Source organism: Micropterus salmoides, unplaced genomic scaffold (assembly GCF_014851395.1).
Source record: "Micropterus salmoides isolate LMB-PRFRI ecotype aquatic unplaced genomic scaffold, ASM1485139v1 Ms_hic_scaffold_3657, whole genome shotgun sequence".
NCBI lineage: Eukaryota > Metazoa > Chordata > Actinopteri > Centrarchiformes > Centrarchidae > Micropterus > Micropterus salmoides.
The window spans coordinates 1,053-18,570 of NW_024042992.1; the positions used below are offsets into that span (position 1 = coordinate 1,053).

The window sequence follows — 17,518 nt, forward strand, 5'->3', positions numbered from 1 at the left end:
TGGCAATAGAGCATCCCTGGTGCTGAGCCACAGGTGGCTCTGTGGTAACCGATCAACTCATATCTTTAGCAAACTCCATTGACTGATACATGTAGCTAATGATTAGATTGAAAACCCGCACAGGCTGAGTCACTTTCTCTGTCTCCTATCAGGCCGTATTTGCTCAGCTGCCCGCTCAAGCGTCAGCGCCCAACTGACACAGAATGAATTCCAAGGAATCCAGATGGGCTGTGTCAGAAATAATGCGATAATATATTTACAGTCTGGTCGTGTATCAGTGTTTTGTCTGCTCGCCTGTGTGTTTTAATATGATCTCTCTGTTGTGTGGGTGTGATAGGAAACATGCTGGAGTGGTGTCTGCCCAAAGACATGGATCTGGAGGGAGTGGAGTTCAAAGCCATCGCCAGCGGCTCCCACCGAGTCACCACAGACTTCATGTAAGTTATGTTTATGCATGTGCGATCAGTACAAGCATTTGCAAAGCAGAAGAAGTTGTTCATCTTCTTTATATCTTTACAAGGACACAACCAAGTGAGGGAAGCTGATTTAGAGCATTAGGATGCGGGCCCATGTCTTCTTCCTGGCAGGACAGAATGACAGAAAGTGTTGCCCGGTGAAAAAAAAAAAGAAGCCCAGCCATCTGGCAGTGCCTTTGCTTTTCATGACTCATGGCTTCGTCTGTCTCCATGTCTCCCCTCCATCCACAGCTACTTCCGGAAGGGCTGCTACTTTGGCCTCGCCTGTTTTGCCAACATGCCAGTCGAGAGCACGGTGGAGAGGGGGGCGAGGATGAAGTCGGTAGGGATCCTCTCTCCTTCCTACACCCTGCTCTACCGCTACATGAGCTTCCTGGAGCACCAGGTTCGGTAAGAGGAGCTAGTTTGTTCAACAAAGTGGTCTGCCTATGCACTTGGCGGGAGCTTGTTAACTTTCACTGAACAGCAGACTTAGAAACAGGGCTGCGACTAATGATAACCTTCATTAATAATTAATCTTTTTTGGGGATTAATCAGTAACAATTTGCCCATTCACAGTTTACCACAGCCCGAGGTACACAGAAAAATTGCTTGTTTTGTCCAACCAACTTTTCAAAACACAAAGATTTTCAGTCAACAATTATTTAGTAGCTGTAGCTTTTTGAACTTATCACTCGATCTTCGTCTGGATAGTACGTTTCCCCTCCTTGTCATGAACTTTGTAGATTTCCAAATTTCACATTTGCACTTTAAAGATGTTCCATGTTGGCTTTAAAGTTGAGATCAGCTTATGAAACAAAAGCAAAACATAGTTTTTGAGAAGGTGGAACCACCAAATGTGTGCATGGTAAATGACTAATTGATGATTAAAATCTTATTTAGTTAAATTTTTCTCACTATAATTTTGTCCTGTAATTAACTGTTTGAGCATAGCTTAAAGATGCTGTCTCCAAACAAAACGATTAATTTGTCTTCACAAGGGAGATCCTAGATTTCACTTAACTGAGTACAGTTAGGATACTACGAAAGTCTGAGGAGTAATTTTAGAATAAAGTGATAAAATAATCAATAACATAATCAAATTATATTAAAATGATAGCTATATTGTGATATGTTTGCTATTGTTTTTTATTGTTTTGTCATTCAACACTGAATACGTCTATGTTCACATCCACTGGTTATTATTGGCACCACGGGGAACGACAAAGTATTAGTCACAATTACCAAACAAGTGAAACTAGAAAATATATCCTTGTCAGTTAAAGAATTATTAATAAATATAAAAAAAAAGCTTTTATATGGTTGCTCCACATATGTTCTATATATCAGAATGCACTTGTCTGTTGGGTCCCACTAGTAAGATGCTTTAAGTATGGCAGTACACACAGGTATGGCCTCTAGGGGCCGCTCGTGGGGCTTTTTAACTCTTACCCTAGTTCTTCTTCCTTCTTTTCCCTCATCTCAAATTGACCACTCTCACACTTTCCATGACAACTGTTTTCTCTTTCTCAAAGATCTCCTTCAGCAGCCCTTCCACTATCTTTAGACTCCATTAATCATTCTGCTGGTGCGGACAGGCCCCTGTACTTCAGTTTTACATCCCAAGATTTGTCACACACCTCCCTCTCTATATTCAGTCCCTCTTCCTCTTTACTTTCCCTGATCCTCCTCTCTTCCCTCTCCACATTTCCCACACTCTGGCCTCTCCTGGCCTCGAGTCATGCAGCGGTCATGCTCCTTCCTCATCATTCCCCACTTAGCTCTAGATTCCCCATCTGCTGACTGCTGTAGCCGTTATATAAAGGGCTCACTGTTGATCACGAGGTGGTTAAAATAGTTAGGCATTTATTGATGCCTTCCCTTTTTTCATCTCTCTCTTCTTCCCTCTTTCTGGTATAGTGGGAATACTAAATGGTGAAATGGTTAGTGGTTGCAGAAAAATTAACAAAGCCTTAATTTATATAAACATTTCACATTCTATAGGCATAGTCGAGGTCTAGCTATGTCTCTGTACTTTGGGAGCAAATATTTCCCAGACTGCCATCCAGTGTCTGGGAAACATCAATTGTCATTTACATGTGTTTAACATAAAAATTTAAACATTTTCCTAAATTTCTTAAGTATTAATGTGTGTCTGCCATCAGTGTGCTGCGTTAACGTCTATGTTGACATAATTGGATGTCATTACTTGTCCCCTGCTCCAGGCTCCAGCTTCAGTCCCCAGGCCACTACTCTCCCCTGGAGGCCTTCTATGAGGACAAGAGAGCACTTCTGCCCCCCAGTGGTGATGGTGTCATTACTACATGTCCAGCCAATGCCTGGGGAGCTGCAATCAATCACAGCATGCACCCTGAGATGAAGGTAGGAGGGACATTTCCACTTCTGCAACTACATGTCTCTGGCTGTGACCATTACTACATTACTCAGAAACCTTTTGCGCCTCTGTGTTTGAATACCTCTGGACCAGATCACCCACCCTGCAGGCTGTATGTCCCAGTTCATCCGCTTCTTCGGGGAGCAGATCATGGTGCTGTGGAAACTGGCTCTCCTACGCAGACGCATCCTCATCTTCTCCCCTCCACCAGTGGGCGTGGTCTGCTACAGAGGTGAGAAACATTTGGATTTATTCACAGGGTTTGAATAGAAGTTTAAAGGAATAGTTGACATTTTCGGAATTATGCGTATTTGCTTACTTACCTAGTCAGATGAGAAGACTGATACTGATGACGTGTTTGTCCATTCAATATAAAGCTGGAGCCAGTAGCTGTTTGCAGTAGATTAGCAATAAGACTGGAAGCAGGGGAAAACCACTAGCCAGCTCTGTCTGAAGATAACAACATCCGCCTACCAGCTCTCCTAAAGCTCATTGTTAACATGTTTTATCTGGTTTGTTGAATCTGTTCTTAAACTCTCAAAGTGTACAACTAACACATTCCTTTAATTTAAAAATCATCAAAAGTAGATGAAGATTATTTTCAGGTTTTTACTTTCTAAAAAGGTTTACATGATCTTTAAAGCTCTGTAGCCTGCTAAACCTATTCAGAAAACTGTGTCTTTTACTCATTCATTGTATGAGTGTGAGGATTTTACAAGAGCGTACACCCAGTTCCTTTCCAGCTGTATCAGTGATGGACAGCCGAGACGTCATGCACACATTGCTCTCTTTCTCTCCCACACTCACGTGCGTAATTTCACCCTCCACCCCCTCTTCCCTTTCAGTGTACTGCTGCTGTTGCCTGGCAAACATCTCCATACCCGGCATCGGCATCACTGTGCCCGAGTTCCGCCCCTTCTTCTATGTTAATGTGGCCGATATCAGTGCCCTGGAGAACGAGCTCTCCTACGTAGCATGTGAGTGGATGCTCAAACCATGTTAATGTTTGCGAAAAGCCCCACTGAAAAATGACTAATTTACTTATTTTGCAGGTATGATTAGCATCTTCTGTATCTCAAATCTTCCTATGTGTGTGTTTGCATGCTTAGGTACTACTGAGAAGATCTTTGAGGAGAAGAAGGATCTGTATGATGTGTATGTAGACAATCAGAATGTAAAGACCTGCAGAGACGGCCTGAAGCCTCTGCTCCGCCTCAGCACCGCAGACAGGGAGAAATATCGCAAACTCACCGAGCAGAGGTAGGTAACACTGCTAACACAAGAGGTGTACTGCTTACACTTCACAATAATTTACAAAGAATATATATCTACATTATTCTTATTGTCAACAAATCCCATAAAAAGACCAAAACGATCAATAAAAACAACTAAAATGTATATCCATAAGCCACACTGTTTCACTCTGTAACATGTTCCTTTTATTACCATGAATATTGGCAGTTTATTTTGAGTCAGTCACACATACACCATCCTGCTGCACCATCCTTCTTTGCAGCAGAATCTTTCACAAAGTAATTTTATTTATTTATAGCAGTGTGGCCTTAGGGATGTCGGTCCACTACTTTAGTCCAAACTGACATATTTCCACAAATATTGAATAGATTACTATGACATTTTGTATAGACATTTATCATGATCCCTTAACTTTGCATCTGGTGCTACTGACAATTCAAAGGTTTGTCCATTGCTTTGGATTTTGACCAAATACCGGAAAACTAATGACATACCTCATCTGTCTTCAGGCTTAGCTGTACTTTGTGTTTACTGCTAATTATCAAATGTTAGCATGCTAAAACACTATACTTAGATGGTGATAGTAACCATTATATCTGCCAACATAATAACATAACATAAATTTAGCATGTTAACATTGTATTAGAATTTTGTCATGCTAACAAAACACCACTTAAGTAACTAAGATGCTAGCATAAACTTTACTGTTTCTTAACTAAAACACATGCATATGTCCCACTACTACAAGTACATACTCCATATGTATTTATGAATCACAAATAGTGCACTCTCCTTTTCAAAGGATCAGCTAGAAATAAAGTGTGTGTGCGTGTGTGTGTGTGTAGGCAGATGTTGCTATACTCCCAGGAGGAGAATGGAGACTGTGTGTCCAGTGAAGAGGATCTCTTTATTCTGTAAGTACAACATGATTCATTTAACCACCTCGTGGTGTGGTAACTACCTATTAACCACTGTTTGAAGAACGGCGAGCACAGTTACTAAACTTAATGTAAATTAAACTTTAATCAAAGAGTTAATGGCCCTGGCAGAATCTCCGCACCTTTTTTCCTTCTCTCACAGTCGCAGTTTGTGCTGATTTGAGTGCTTTTTCCCTGTGATCACTGTTGCTATTCAGCATAGAGACATGAAATAAAACCAGAGGAATGTAGGAGGAAAGCATACAGGACACAGGGAACAAAACAAACTGAAAAAGTATAGTTTGCAGGTAACAACATCTCAAACTACCACCTTCCTTCTAAATTGTATCCAGGTTTTTCTTGGAGCAGAACAACAGGATTTTCCAGACCCTCAGTGAGGTGGCCGGGAGCCCCGATCCCACACTGACCCAGGAGACTGTGAGGGCCATGGGTCTGGATCCCCATGGAGACAGGCTGTTCCTGCTCCACCTGATGGAGATCTATGGCTATGACACCCTGCTTGTGTCAGAGCAGCTGTGCTGCAGTTGAGACATCAGATGACCATCTTTCCACCTTTCATCACTGCTGTTTTAAAAGGGGGTTGATTTGCATTGATTGAACTGTGAGTGCTGCACTACTGGCTTCTTGGAGTCTTCAGGACAGTTTGGGCCTGCAGAAATTTCTCTGGTATAACTTGTTGTATGCCTTCCGGGGCGTCTTTTGTTAAATGTGGTTTCTTCTCGCTCACAACCTGATGGAAAGAGCAACACTACCAACTCTCACGTATAATAACCAAGAGTGATGCGGTCAATTCTATTACTTAATACAGCCTCATAGAGATAAACTCACCGTTAAGATGGATTACTGACTCTTGGCTGACTGAAAGTGATTTTCTGAATCAGATACAGCTGCAGTATTTCAACAATGAGCCGTGTATGAATGCCATGGATGGCAGGTCCAAACGCAAGATGATAAGAGCTCTAAAGTGGCCTGAACTGTACTCACACATCAAGTTGAATGACAGGTCAAGAAACTTCTTCCAAGAAGCCAGTGATATGGAGATTTTTAGTGAAAGAAAGTATACTGAGGATTAATGTATGAAAGTGAAAAAGAGAGGTAGCCTTCCTGTAAATAATACTGTTTTTTCCCCCTCTTATGTACAGTGTGTCAGCATATGTGTGATATGAGGTCCGCCTCTCTGCCAGTGTTGCTATCTTTGTATCAAGTGCTGGATTTAAACATCTCATTTTGAGTCAGGGCCTCCTCTCTGGAAATCTAACTTATGTCATTATAAGCAGGTCAAACCTTTGTTTTCAGGAGCCATGTCTGTAAGCACTGCTTTTTAAGTGGAACTTAATGCGACAAATGACGTTTGCCATGTAATGTTTAGACTAATGATGTCCCAACAGACAAGCGTAGTGTCCACTTTGACATGGAGGCAATATAAAATGGCTTATTTCACGCTGGCTGTCAGCTGGGCCTGCAGTTTAGATGAATAAGTTGAAACACAAAGAGTACTGTTGTAGTCTTTAATGCTTTATTCAAATGTCCAGTTGTATTTGCAGCTCTAGTGTCAAGACAGGCCTTCAGGGGGTGAGTTCACATTGAGGATTCTCTCAATTCAGAGACAATGAGCAAATGTTTTTTTTTATTTTTTTTTTTAAAACAGCTACCATCTGCAAAATAGATAATAGAGAATCGGTTTAGTAAATGTTAAGATCTGTACATTTCAAAGCACACTATAGCAGTATATACTTTCGGCTACATCAACAGCAAAACAGAGAAGTTAATTAGCATTCTCTTCTTGACACATACTAAACTAACCCTGAGCTTTGGTAACTCCATGGGCTTTGTGCCCAATACAAGATGTACTCCTACAACAAGCTAAAGGTTATCATTCAGATATTGTCTGATTTACAGTGATCATTTTTATAAATTTAATTATTTTTAAATGTATTGGTAATGTATGTTTTTTTTTTAGTTTGTTTAGCTGTAAATTGTTTTAAGTGTAAATATTGAATTGCTGTAACATTATCTGTGAAGAAATGGGATCAGCTGAATGTGTTTTATAAGACAATTATGGTCCCACAGAGCCTCTGTGTATCACTGAAACCCTCATGCAATTATGTGTTCAACTGTCCGTTGTAAGAAAACAACTTTGAGCATATTTTCACGCCACATCGCATGGCACCTTTAGACAAGCTGTACAGAGCTGAAGCAGCAGTCTTTGTATTTGAAGGGATAGTCTGACTCATGTTAAAACACCTTCACTTTATTTATTTTACTGCAAATCATTTCAGAAATAAAGTGCATCACCACTTGTAAGATAAATACAGTTCTCGTATTTTTGAGGTGCCCTTCCTCTCAAACATCAATGGACTTGTTTTGTCTGTTGACGTTTGTTCATGTGCATGCTATGAGAACTTTCCATAGCGCCTAACCTCAAACATTCATGAGTGGTTTTACTTGTTGCCACTGATGATACATTCCTCACCACTTGAGACACTTCCATCATTGACATTACGATTAATCCCACATCTGGAGCCATTGGTGGTGATGTCATAGCCACAGTGTGTGCCCATGACGTCAGTCAGCTCTGTTTGAGGTCCAGGCCATCGCAGGGCAAAGTGTGGGTGGTTTTGGATTGTCTTAAAGAGAAACAAGTCTGACCCTCCAGCTCCTGAGGGGAATCCTCCACACTGCAGCCCAGTACAGGTATACAGGATAGGGGCTTCACACCCTGGATGGGGGTGAAGTCTCACAGTGAGGTTGCAATAGAATAGTGTGCTCTCTTTCCTAATACAGGATATGAAGTGAGTCACTTTTTCCACTCGACGGCACCCCTAATGGAAACAAACCAGTCAGTGGTTTGTAGATGTTAAAAAGTAGCAAGAAGAGTTTTTGGACATTTTATGGGAAAACCCAAATAAATGAGTGGAGGATAACAAAAATGGATGGCACATGGGGTTGCTGAATGGTTTGATGACTATGAAAATGATTTGTGTGATGAATTGTGTGTTATGATCCTCGCAGTCACCTGTTCAGTCAACCCAACTGAAAGCCTATGGGGGATTTTTGCGCTCTCCACACCACCATAGGACACTTTATACTAGTTTGTTCTTTTCTCAAGCTACCACATTCCTTATAAAAAGGAATCTACTGTAGACACCTGGTCCACATTTAATGTTTTTTTGCTGGTGGATTTAATTCATAAAAGAAGCAGGGAATACTCTCAAGGCTTTAGTTGTCTCCAAATCATCTTTCGGAATCGGTTTGTGTGGTTGACTGCACAACAGCTTTTCACTGTTTCCCCTTTTTTTTTTTTAAATACAAAAAGGAGTATGTGGCATCATTACTCAACATTTGAAAATAAAATGCAATAGACTCTTATATAATAATTTCAAGGACAATAAAAAGCAGCACTTTGTGTCATTAACATTATTCTCCATCACAGAGATACCTTACCTGTGGAGCAGTGTACAGATAGAGGACATAAGGTTCAGTCCTGGGGATAACAGATCACATCTATTATCTTTGGGTTGTCACTATCCAGCAGGAAGCCACTCATTGTGCAGTCACTGGACACTGGAGATGCCCCCAGCTGAGAGACCACACATACAAGAAAACAAAATGCTGTTTAGGACTTATGTCCATTGTTATGCACGGCCTAAGGGAAACCTGAGTGCAACATAAATGTGTCTCCCCTCTTTTCCAGACTTCCCTCTTCTATGCAGAATATACCAAACTAGAAATGCATTGTCAGCTTTTACAAAACGTTCGTCAAGTTGGTTTAATCCACCACAGCCTTTGTTGCATTGGAGAGCGAGCTTGTCTTTGTGACTCCAGTAAGTCTAAATCAATTCAAATCATGTGCAGTAATGATGAACTAGAAAAAAATACAAACTGTTACATAGAGTACAAAATTGACTAAGGGGTATGATTTTCATTGATTTGAAAGCTAAACCCTTGACATAACCATTAAAAAAAAAAATTAAAAAAAATTAATAATCAAAAAAACAAGCCTCACCTCTAGTACTTTGTTCTTCTTTCCCTCCACACGCTCCCCTCTCCGACTCGTCAGGATGGAGTAGCAGGCTTTGCACACTTTGTTCAGCTTGTTTCCGTCATACTCTAAAGCCGCTTTATTGTCTGAACACTTCCAGCACACCACCTGGTGAGCAGAGAAACCGTTATTGTTCCAAAATTAGATTTTGCCTGGATTGAGTGTCAGGCGCAAAGCTATCACATCTCGTCACTTACGCTGCCACAGGCTCTGCAGTGATGTCTTCTCCTGGTAAGCGCGTTGAAAGGTTCCTGGCATTTCATACACACGGTCACCTCGTTGTCCCTGATCCAGCGAGGGGCACGTCGGCCGAGTTCCTCCGTCTGTAAAACACATGCACATCAGCTTGCATGTTTTATTGTCTTACAGAATTTTCTGAGTGGATTATAAAAATATACAGTCCCCTTGGGAAATATGATCAAACTTACTGGGTCTTCTATATTCAACTCCTTAGAAGCCAATTTGAAGGTGTAATTTTTCTTCTGAAACACGTCAACGGCTGCCTGAATTACCTGGAGATAAAACTTGTTTTAAAAAAACTCAACTGACTCTACTGAATCTTTTTCTAATCCATATAATATTTAATATGTTGTACCAAACACTAAATAAAAAATCCCCAGTACCTTTATCCACTCATCTCTGTCTTGTTCAGAGCTTGAAAACACACACACACACACACACACACACACACACACACACACACACACACACATGAAGTACAATTAAATTGGACATAGGTTTAAAGAACTGTACCTAAAACATAAGATTATGTTGAATAAGTTGAGTAGTTTAAAATGGAAAATCAAATACATGTACTTTCTAACTAGAACACATTCTACTAAAGCTGCACAATCCTCTAGATGTATTGTGCACACATGTTTGCAACATGAGATGTCAACTACAACAAAGAACCAAAAACATAACCTTAGTAGAAGTAAAAAATGCATACATCTCAACTGGTATGATACACTTCCACACACACACACACCTGGTCTGCAGCTCAAGGGTTCTCTCCTTTCCAGAGACTTGGAAGGTGTATGGGTGGTCTTCATTGGTGGTCTGCTGCACCTGCATGCCATCCACCCCGATCCTGCAGCGGACTGTAAATCGCTGGCCAACTAGACTGAACTTAGGAGTGCAGCACAGCAGAAAGTTGTTGAACTGTGGAGAAAAGTTGTAATCCATATTAAATATACATTTTAGGCCATTCTTAACTACAATGCTGTAGAAAAAGTGCAGTTTAAAATAATCTGTGGATTTCTCTATGATAGAAAGATAAAAGAAAAGGGTTGATATGTACATTCAAAAAATTTTTTGATTGAAAAGATTCATGGATCCTCATCTCAAAAAAAATAAGTGTGTCTGCATCGGTTTCTGAATACATGTCAGCATTCTAACCAGGAAAAGGTGCCTCTCCATGGCAGATGTGTTCCTGGCCGCAAGCTTGAGTAGACGACCTTCTCTGATGAACTCGTTGGCCGGGTTGACCACTTCCTCCTCTCCAACCATCTCATAGATCTCCAGCAGCCGTTTCAGGCTCTCCTACAGGGAAGAAAAAGAAACACTGTTAACGATCTGTAGGGAGACAATCATAGCTATCAATCATTCAGTACAACTAATGTGTTGTGTAACCGTGATGAGGTCTTACTTAGAACGATGGTAAATGTTATGGTATGTAATGGTAACGTACAGCTTTGTGGATGGCGCTGTTTGAGTGTGTGGCTGCCATGGAAATGGACTGCAAGGATTCTGCAGGTAGGACACAAAAAGGAATTTCATTCTGCTCATTAGGAACATAATGCCTTGTTGCAGAGACAGGCAGTTTATGAGTGAAAGAAAGGTACCATAAAAATCTGACACAAACACACTGAGAGGAAGGATATTGGTAGACTGACCAATTAAGCACTGGTTTAGCATACTTACTGTGAGCAAGCTCATAGTCTGGGTTATCCTCGGGCAGTCTCTTCAGGTAATCCCTGAGCAGCATTTCATAACGTGGAACCCTCTGGACTGGTTCCAACATGTGGTGCTGCAGGGTCAGGCTGCCACACACCTCCTGACTCTAAAAACGCATACATCACATCCTGCTCAGAACTTTTAGGTGTATAGGAATAAGTACTGATGCATTCCCTGCTGAGTATGTTCTTGATGATTACCTGTATGTCCTGGATGATGTTTCTGAAGGCGGAGGAGCGTTCGGTCCAGGTCTTCACCAGTTCCAAGGCCTGGTCAAAGTTTCTGACATAGTCGGCATACATCCTCAGGAAGGGTGCATGTTGCAGGAGAACATTACCCAGGCCTGGGCTCTCATACCTAGTTTGGTTGAAATGGGAAGGTCAAGGTCTTAAAGAGTTTGGATATTATATCAGAAAGTCCTGATGTAAACTACATAAAGACAAAACATTCAGCATCTTCCCTGGTGGTGCTCTGCCAATACTGCACTGCAGACTTGCTTAAGACCAAAGTAAGTAAGTAAAAACTCATGAAACTACACTTACTTGTGGTTTTATGCCTTGGCCAACCAGTAAAGTTGCAGTTTGCATCCATGTTTGTTCAAACTCAAAATTTATGTAGTTAATACTTCCATACAGTATGTATAATTCCAGTGAATATACATTGTTGAACTGCTCAATGAAGGATTATCATAGATGTATTGGCTAAACAGGTACACATGTACTTGATTACTATGTAAAGATGGATTATTATAGTACAACTACACAAAATGCGGTGCTTTTGTTTTACTGGCATTTTTTGATGAGAGACCTATGAGCTGTAGGTGAAGCTCGCTCCAATACCGAGAATAGAGAAAAGCCCGTACTGTGCTAGTCACTTATAGTGTTGTCCCAGTCAACATGTGTGTGAAATTCAGATTTTTTCTCCCCGCCCCAGGTGTTCCTGAGAAATCACATTTACAAGAGTGGAACATAGGTTTGCATATAGATGGTAGGAATGTTTCCCTACAAATATTTTGGGACCCTTATGACATGAACACCTACCAGTGGCTGATGCAGTTTTCCAAGTCAGGTAGCAGGAATTGGCTGTGGAAGGAGTAGATAGAGGAAATGTTGGAGAAGATATTTCTTATCACCTCGGGAGGAAATGAGCCCCGGCCTGCCTCTTCTGTTAGGCGTGAGCAGAACACCTGCGATGGGAGTTACAGAGGCATGACACGCTCAAATTAATTTTACAGTTATTGATCTGCTACACTAGAAATGTTCTATCGCTAAAGAACAACAGGCAATTGAAAAACTAGCTAATTTTCTTTTAGTATCAAATGCATTGCGTTTTCGTGGAGGTGGCTACAAACAGATTACACACTGACCTGGTCTAGCAGGTGGAGACGAGCCACATAGGCCCTCTCTGTCTGCAGGAGTTCATTGGCTATCTTGTACAATTTCTGCTCTGTGTTCTCTTCATCTTTCTCACTTCCCCACTCTTTCATCTTCTGCTCATCATTTTGTTCACTTTTAGACTCCTCGTGAATCTCGCCATCTTTTGTAGCTGCCTCATTCCACTGGCAGGAAAACTTGGAGCCATGTCCTACGGGTATCTTGCCTTCTTCCATTGTGTCATTTACTTCAATCCCATTTATTACCATGTAATCTTCCCACTGACTATGCCAGTCATTTGTCCTGAAGAATGCTCTTTGCCATTGCTTAATAAATGGGCTTCATTTGTGGCATGACTGAGTCTATGGTTAACTGTTGAGTTGATGGTGATGGCTGGCACGTTGCAGTCGGGTGATTGCAGCGGTTTCGGTGGAGAGCGTTCAACTTTTTCGGTGGGAACCCTGCAAAAATAAAGTACATCTATCATTTAAAATTCAAGTAATATTCACAAATGATTGGATTCTATATAGTGCTGTACATGCTACGGGAAGGTATTCAGGTAATCAAGGAGCAGACATGGACCAAATAAAAAATCCAACCTGTTGTCATCCAAGTAAAAGATCAAGTCAGGCACACTCAAGGATTTCCCCGCTCTCTTCTTTTGTCCTTCCATGTTGCTGCTTGGGCTTCTGTGCAGTCCTAGCCAGGATTTAGAGTTCTTGGCAAGGCTATAGCTCCTCATCCTCCCCAGCACAGGGCTGGGGGTCCGCACTTTTCTTGCCAGAAGGCTCTGGTTCCTTGGGGACAACTTAGCAGTGTTGTGCCACCCTTCCCTTAATGGGCTACAGGTCTGAGTGCCACTTTTGCCTGGACTGGGAGATCCTAAAACTGGACTGCTTTTAAGATTTGGAATCCCCTGAGTAAGTCTGGCAGGGCTGATACATGCTCCAGATACTCCATTGAAAAAGCTGTTTCCTCCTCTGACAGGACTAGGGGAGCCTAGGCAGTTTTGTGCTGGGCTAGCACAGGAAACAGAAACTACACAACCTCTGTTAGGACTCTGGTCTTGCTCTGTGCCATTAACTTGTAGAGGCAGTAATTTTCCTGCAGTGGGACTGTGCGCTTGAGCTTGTCCTGCCCTCAAAGGACTCTGGAGGTGAGTTGGTTTAGGATGTGCTGAAAGAGATAAACAGCTAATTTATGATTATAGTTCAATGTCTCGAAGGTACAGTATACTCCACAACACATTAAGTTAGGATACGTGACAGACTTACAGTAATAGACTTGCTTAGATAGGATTGATTTCTCAGGTTATGTATGTAGGCTGGTAGACTTCAGCCTACCTTGTGGTTTGAAAGGTGATCCACTAGCTGGGCTTCTTTTGCGGGATTCATCTACACAAGGTTTAGACTTCAGTTCTGATCCACAGACCCTGTCACAAGCTCGGCCACAGCTGTACGAGCCACACACTCCACTGCTCACTAATAAAAAATGTTTACAGTTACTACTTGAACCATACATACATATTTTTCCACACTGCATGGCAATGACTTCCGTATACAGACCTTCTTTCACAGTTATACTGGGTGAAACCCAAGGTGTCAATTTATTTGGTTGCGCTATTATAAAGTAGTGAAACAAATCTTAATGTCTTTAAAAAGAACTTTACATATTTTTCTATTAAAATATTATCTATATTTGACTATAATCAAAATAAAATATATTGATTTTGAATTCTGACCTAGGCTTGGCATTTGTTTTGGAGGACCTAAATCCTAGGAAACTAAATACAACATCTTAGTTAAACCATTTTGAGGGAATGATTCAGAGGTTCCTCCTGAGCCTTCTTACATGCACATGGAAAAACTGACCTTATTGTACGGTCACTAAGCTCTTGTTTGTTATTGCTAAAATGTTTCATCTGCACTTATACTATTCATTATTTTCTTTTAGCACTGCATGGTGTTGCTGTACAGTACTATGCCCTGTTTATTACTGTACTGTTCTGCCTGTATGATATGATATCCTGTATGTGGTCACTGGTATTAAGTCGGTCATGCAGAGGCTGTTTGTGAGGTGTTTTTATAGTGCATGTTCTTTTTTCGCCACAGTGCTAATCTATTTCCCTTTGAGCTGATAAAGTGAATCAATTGGTATCAGCCTTCAGATCCAACTGTTTATCAAACATTTCCTTCTAAGGTAAAAAATCAGAATGAAGCTAAATGTACTCTCCACTCCATCTTCATGCACACACACACACCGAGCCAGCTATTCTTTTCTATCAATCCTGGCCCCAATACTATATTATATGTACAGAATGCTCCAGGTGAAGATGAAGCATATCTGATACAGATATTATTCTTGGTTTCTATTGTTTTTGATCCAATTAGGATCCTCAAAAAACAATAACAGTATGCATGTTAAACACGTCACAGCATTCACTGCGACTTCATTACTCTCCTTTTGACTGACATCCTTACTTCACAGCAACAACTTACTACTTTCAAATTGTGTAACTGTTTGTTTTCTACCTGCAGTTTATGTCCAAATTTCAATGCAGGATAATCCATAACTTGTATAACATAGACAAGCTTGCCTGTTCACTCCTGGCTCTACTCAAGTGTAACAGATCCGTTGGTCATGTGGAGAAGGCTAAAACCTACTTTCCCAACATTGTAATGCTTCTGCTTTCTCACTTCTCTCTTTCCTCCATCAAGTCAAACCTTTGCCAGTCTTACACATTATAGCAGCGTCTAAGAGCAACCTTCCACATTTGTCTCAATAAATAGAGTAGACCTACTATCATTCCAACAGACTGTTGCATTTTTTACGACAGCTGAAGCAAAAAATCTTAACAGAAAATTAGAGGATGCATGTTGAAGGCTACAGCTATAGGCTACAAATTTATACATAATTTAAAAGCTTCTACATTGGAGTTTGTTATATTCTAACGAACGGAAAGATATTGGAAATAAAAAATAATAATATACTGTAATTGTGTGCAGATTCCTTACAGGAATACTTCAACAACACGCTTATTCGAGCTGAGTGAAGTTCTGAGACGTCTTCTCCAGGTTTTTAACCTCCCTCTTGCAAAGAAAAGCCTATGTTAATTTCATCTTAAAAATTAAAAACGTTGGCCTTAAAAGTTTATGCAAGTGTGCTTGTTTTCAACAAGCCTTGCACCAAGCCAAAGAGTCATTTTCATTATACCCTACAGGTCGGAGAGATGGATGGCACTGTTGAATCCTGCATCTGACAGTACCATTGGAGCAAACATACTTCTCTAATCTAAACAGATAGCTCTGCCTCAGTAGGGGAACAGAACGGCTTTGTGTGTGTGTTTTGTAGGGATTGACAAATGCTGGTCTTAAGACAAACAGGCAAAGTCCAGGCTGAATCAGGGGAAAGAGATTTTACTGCAGCCAACAGGCACCAACTGTGCCTAAATTCAGATACTTGCATGCACAATGCACTAAAAACACTAGCTTCTCTACACTGACAAGAACAGGACTCCTAACTTGTTACAATTGCAGTTCTGCATTTGCTGTGAAGCCTGTCAAATGCAAAACATATTAAAGCCCCAATACTCTAATTTTTAATAGAATCAATTCTTAGTGTCTTATTAGTTCATGTCTTACCAACTTCATGTCATAGCCAACCCAAAAGGAGATACAGGCTATCTACAGAGGGACTGTACACTATAGACTATGGTAAAAGCTGGCTTTTATGTCGCAAAGATGTCTGCAATATTTAGCGCTTTCAGTTCATGTAATTAGTTCTTAAAATGCCTGAACATGTGATATACTTAATGTGGATAAAAGTAATACTGGTAAAGTACCTCACCTGTGTGTGAGGACTGGCAGTCAACCGCAGCGCCTTTCACTTTCCGTCTGACCGCCGCTCGTCTGAACTCCTCCGCCTCGCGGCTGCAGCCCAAACTGTTCCTCTTCTTCATGTCAAACATTGTGACAAAGTAGCGTCAGCTCCAACAAAATATAGTAAGTTGGACCGGAAACAGAGAGGGAGGAGTGACGTGCCGGTGTCCCCGAGACTTTGATGTTCACTCTTTCACGCGCTCAATCACAACCACTAATATCTATTCGGCCCTTTGACAAGCACCGCCTCTCATTTAAATCCCCACGCGCTACTGAAACAAGCCCAATGAAGGACATTGACCAATCAGCCAGCACACATCGCGTTTACCATTGTGAAGAGAAATCCATAAAATCAATTAGACGTTGACAAGATCTGAGCAGTTTACACGTCTTCGCTTTAAACCTGTCACTGTATATTTACACTCCGCGTGTCATATTTAGGCCTACACTGATCAAGCGTATAAAATGTCTGTTTTAATGTTTTAAAAAGTAGGCTTATTAGGTATTCTCCGGGTAGCCTTAATCAGCAGTCATCTGTAATTGAAGTTATTCGTCTTCATTTATTCAATAAATAAGTAAACGTTAAACAAAGATTGAGTAAAATTAAGTAAATGCCTTTTCCAAATCTTTTCATGTCAATTATCATTTAAAATTTCTAAAACATTTAGGCCTACACAACATTTCTACCTTTCTGTATACCTGTATTTCTAGACATCTGGAGAGCCCTCTATATATTATTTTTTTCTTAATGTATTGCTTTGTTCACTCATAGAGCCTAGTCCATGGACTGCAATGAGGGTGTGATGGATTTATTTAATGGATAATGTCCTCCTTAAAATATGAGCATTGCTGAGGAGGATAATCTTCTGGATTTCTTGTATCTTAATGTTATAGGGGATTTTGTTGGTGTACTTTTCCATCACTTTCTTTACCAGACCAAGAGCACCTATTACTTCTGGAATTGTTGTCTTCAACCCCCACATTCTTTCAATTTCTATCTCCAGATCTCTGTTGGCATTGGTTTCTTTATCAATTTGAATTGGCGTGCCCCAGATTATAGTAGCTTCATCATTGTCTATTACGGTTGATGGCTCATGTTCATAGTATTTATCCTTTTCTTTGATGTTGTAATGCTTACAGATTGCCCAATGGAGGTATGCTGCTGCTTTGTTGTGTCGTTGTATGTATTCTGTTTTGGAAAGTTTTGGGCAGCCACATTGGACAGTG

The 17,518-nt window shown here is 40.8% G+C and overlaps 3 protein-coding genes across 4 annotated transcripts; 1 reads left to right on the forward strand and 2 right to left on the reverse strand.

The window, feature by feature from the left end:
* Window positions 1-201: 201 nt before the first annotated feature.
* On the forward strand, window positions 202-5,607 carry LOC119884769 (DENN domain-containing protein 11-like). Its single transcript, XM_038695086.1, has 8 exons — window positions 202-437; window positions 708-866; window positions 2,681-2,837; window positions 2,944-3,082; window positions 3,696-3,827; window positions 3,960-4,110; window positions 4,950-5,018; window positions 5,375-5,607. The coding sequence occupies exons 1-8, from the start codon at window positions 343-345 to the stop codon at window positions 5,568-5,570; spliced, it is 1,098 nt and encodes a 365-aa protein (XP_038551014.1). The 5' UTR covers window positions 202-342; the 3' UTR covers window positions 5,571-5,607.
* A 1,665-nt stretch (window positions 5,608-7,272) lies between these two features.
* Window positions 7,273-12,672, reverse strand: LOC119884768 (FYVE, RhoGEF and PH domain-containing protein 4-like). 2 transcript variants are annotated; one of them, XM_038695084.1, is made up of 13 exons: window positions 12,407-12,672; window positions 12,081-12,226; window positions 11,241-11,397; window positions 11,008-11,146; window positions 10,775-10,833; window positions 10,483-10,626; window positions 10,073-10,245; window positions 9,708-9,738; window positions 9,513-9,596; window positions 9,282-9,407; window positions 9,049-9,192; window positions 8,487-8,622; window positions 7,273-7,761 (listed from the first exon to the last, which is right to left on the reverse strand). In XM_038695084.1, exons 1-12 carry the CDS (start codon window positions 12,647-12,649, stop codon window positions 8,521-8,523), a joined length of 1,548 nt encoding a protein of 515 aa, XP_038551012.1. In that variant the 5' UTR covers window positions 12,650-12,672; the 3' UTR covers window positions 7,273-7,761; window positions 8,487-8,520. The 2 variants fall into 2 exon arrangements, with proteins under 2 accessions (XP_038551012.1, XP_038551013.1); XM_038695085.1 differs by having other exon boundaries at window positions 7,273-7,864.
* Window positions 12,672-16,478, reverse strand: LOC119884771. Its single transcript, XM_038695087.1, has 4 exons — window positions 16,260-16,478; window positions 13,757-13,894; window positions 13,013-13,589; window positions 12,672-12,874 (listed from the first exon to the last, which is right to left on the reverse strand). Exons 1-4 carry the CDS (start codon window positions 16,378-16,380, stop codon window positions 12,676-12,678), a joined length of 1,035 nt encoding a protein of 344 aa, XP_038551015.1. The 5' UTR covers window positions 16,381-16,478; the 3' UTR covers window positions 12,672-12,675.
* Between the last annotated feature and the right edge of the window lie 1,040 nt (window positions 16,479-17,518).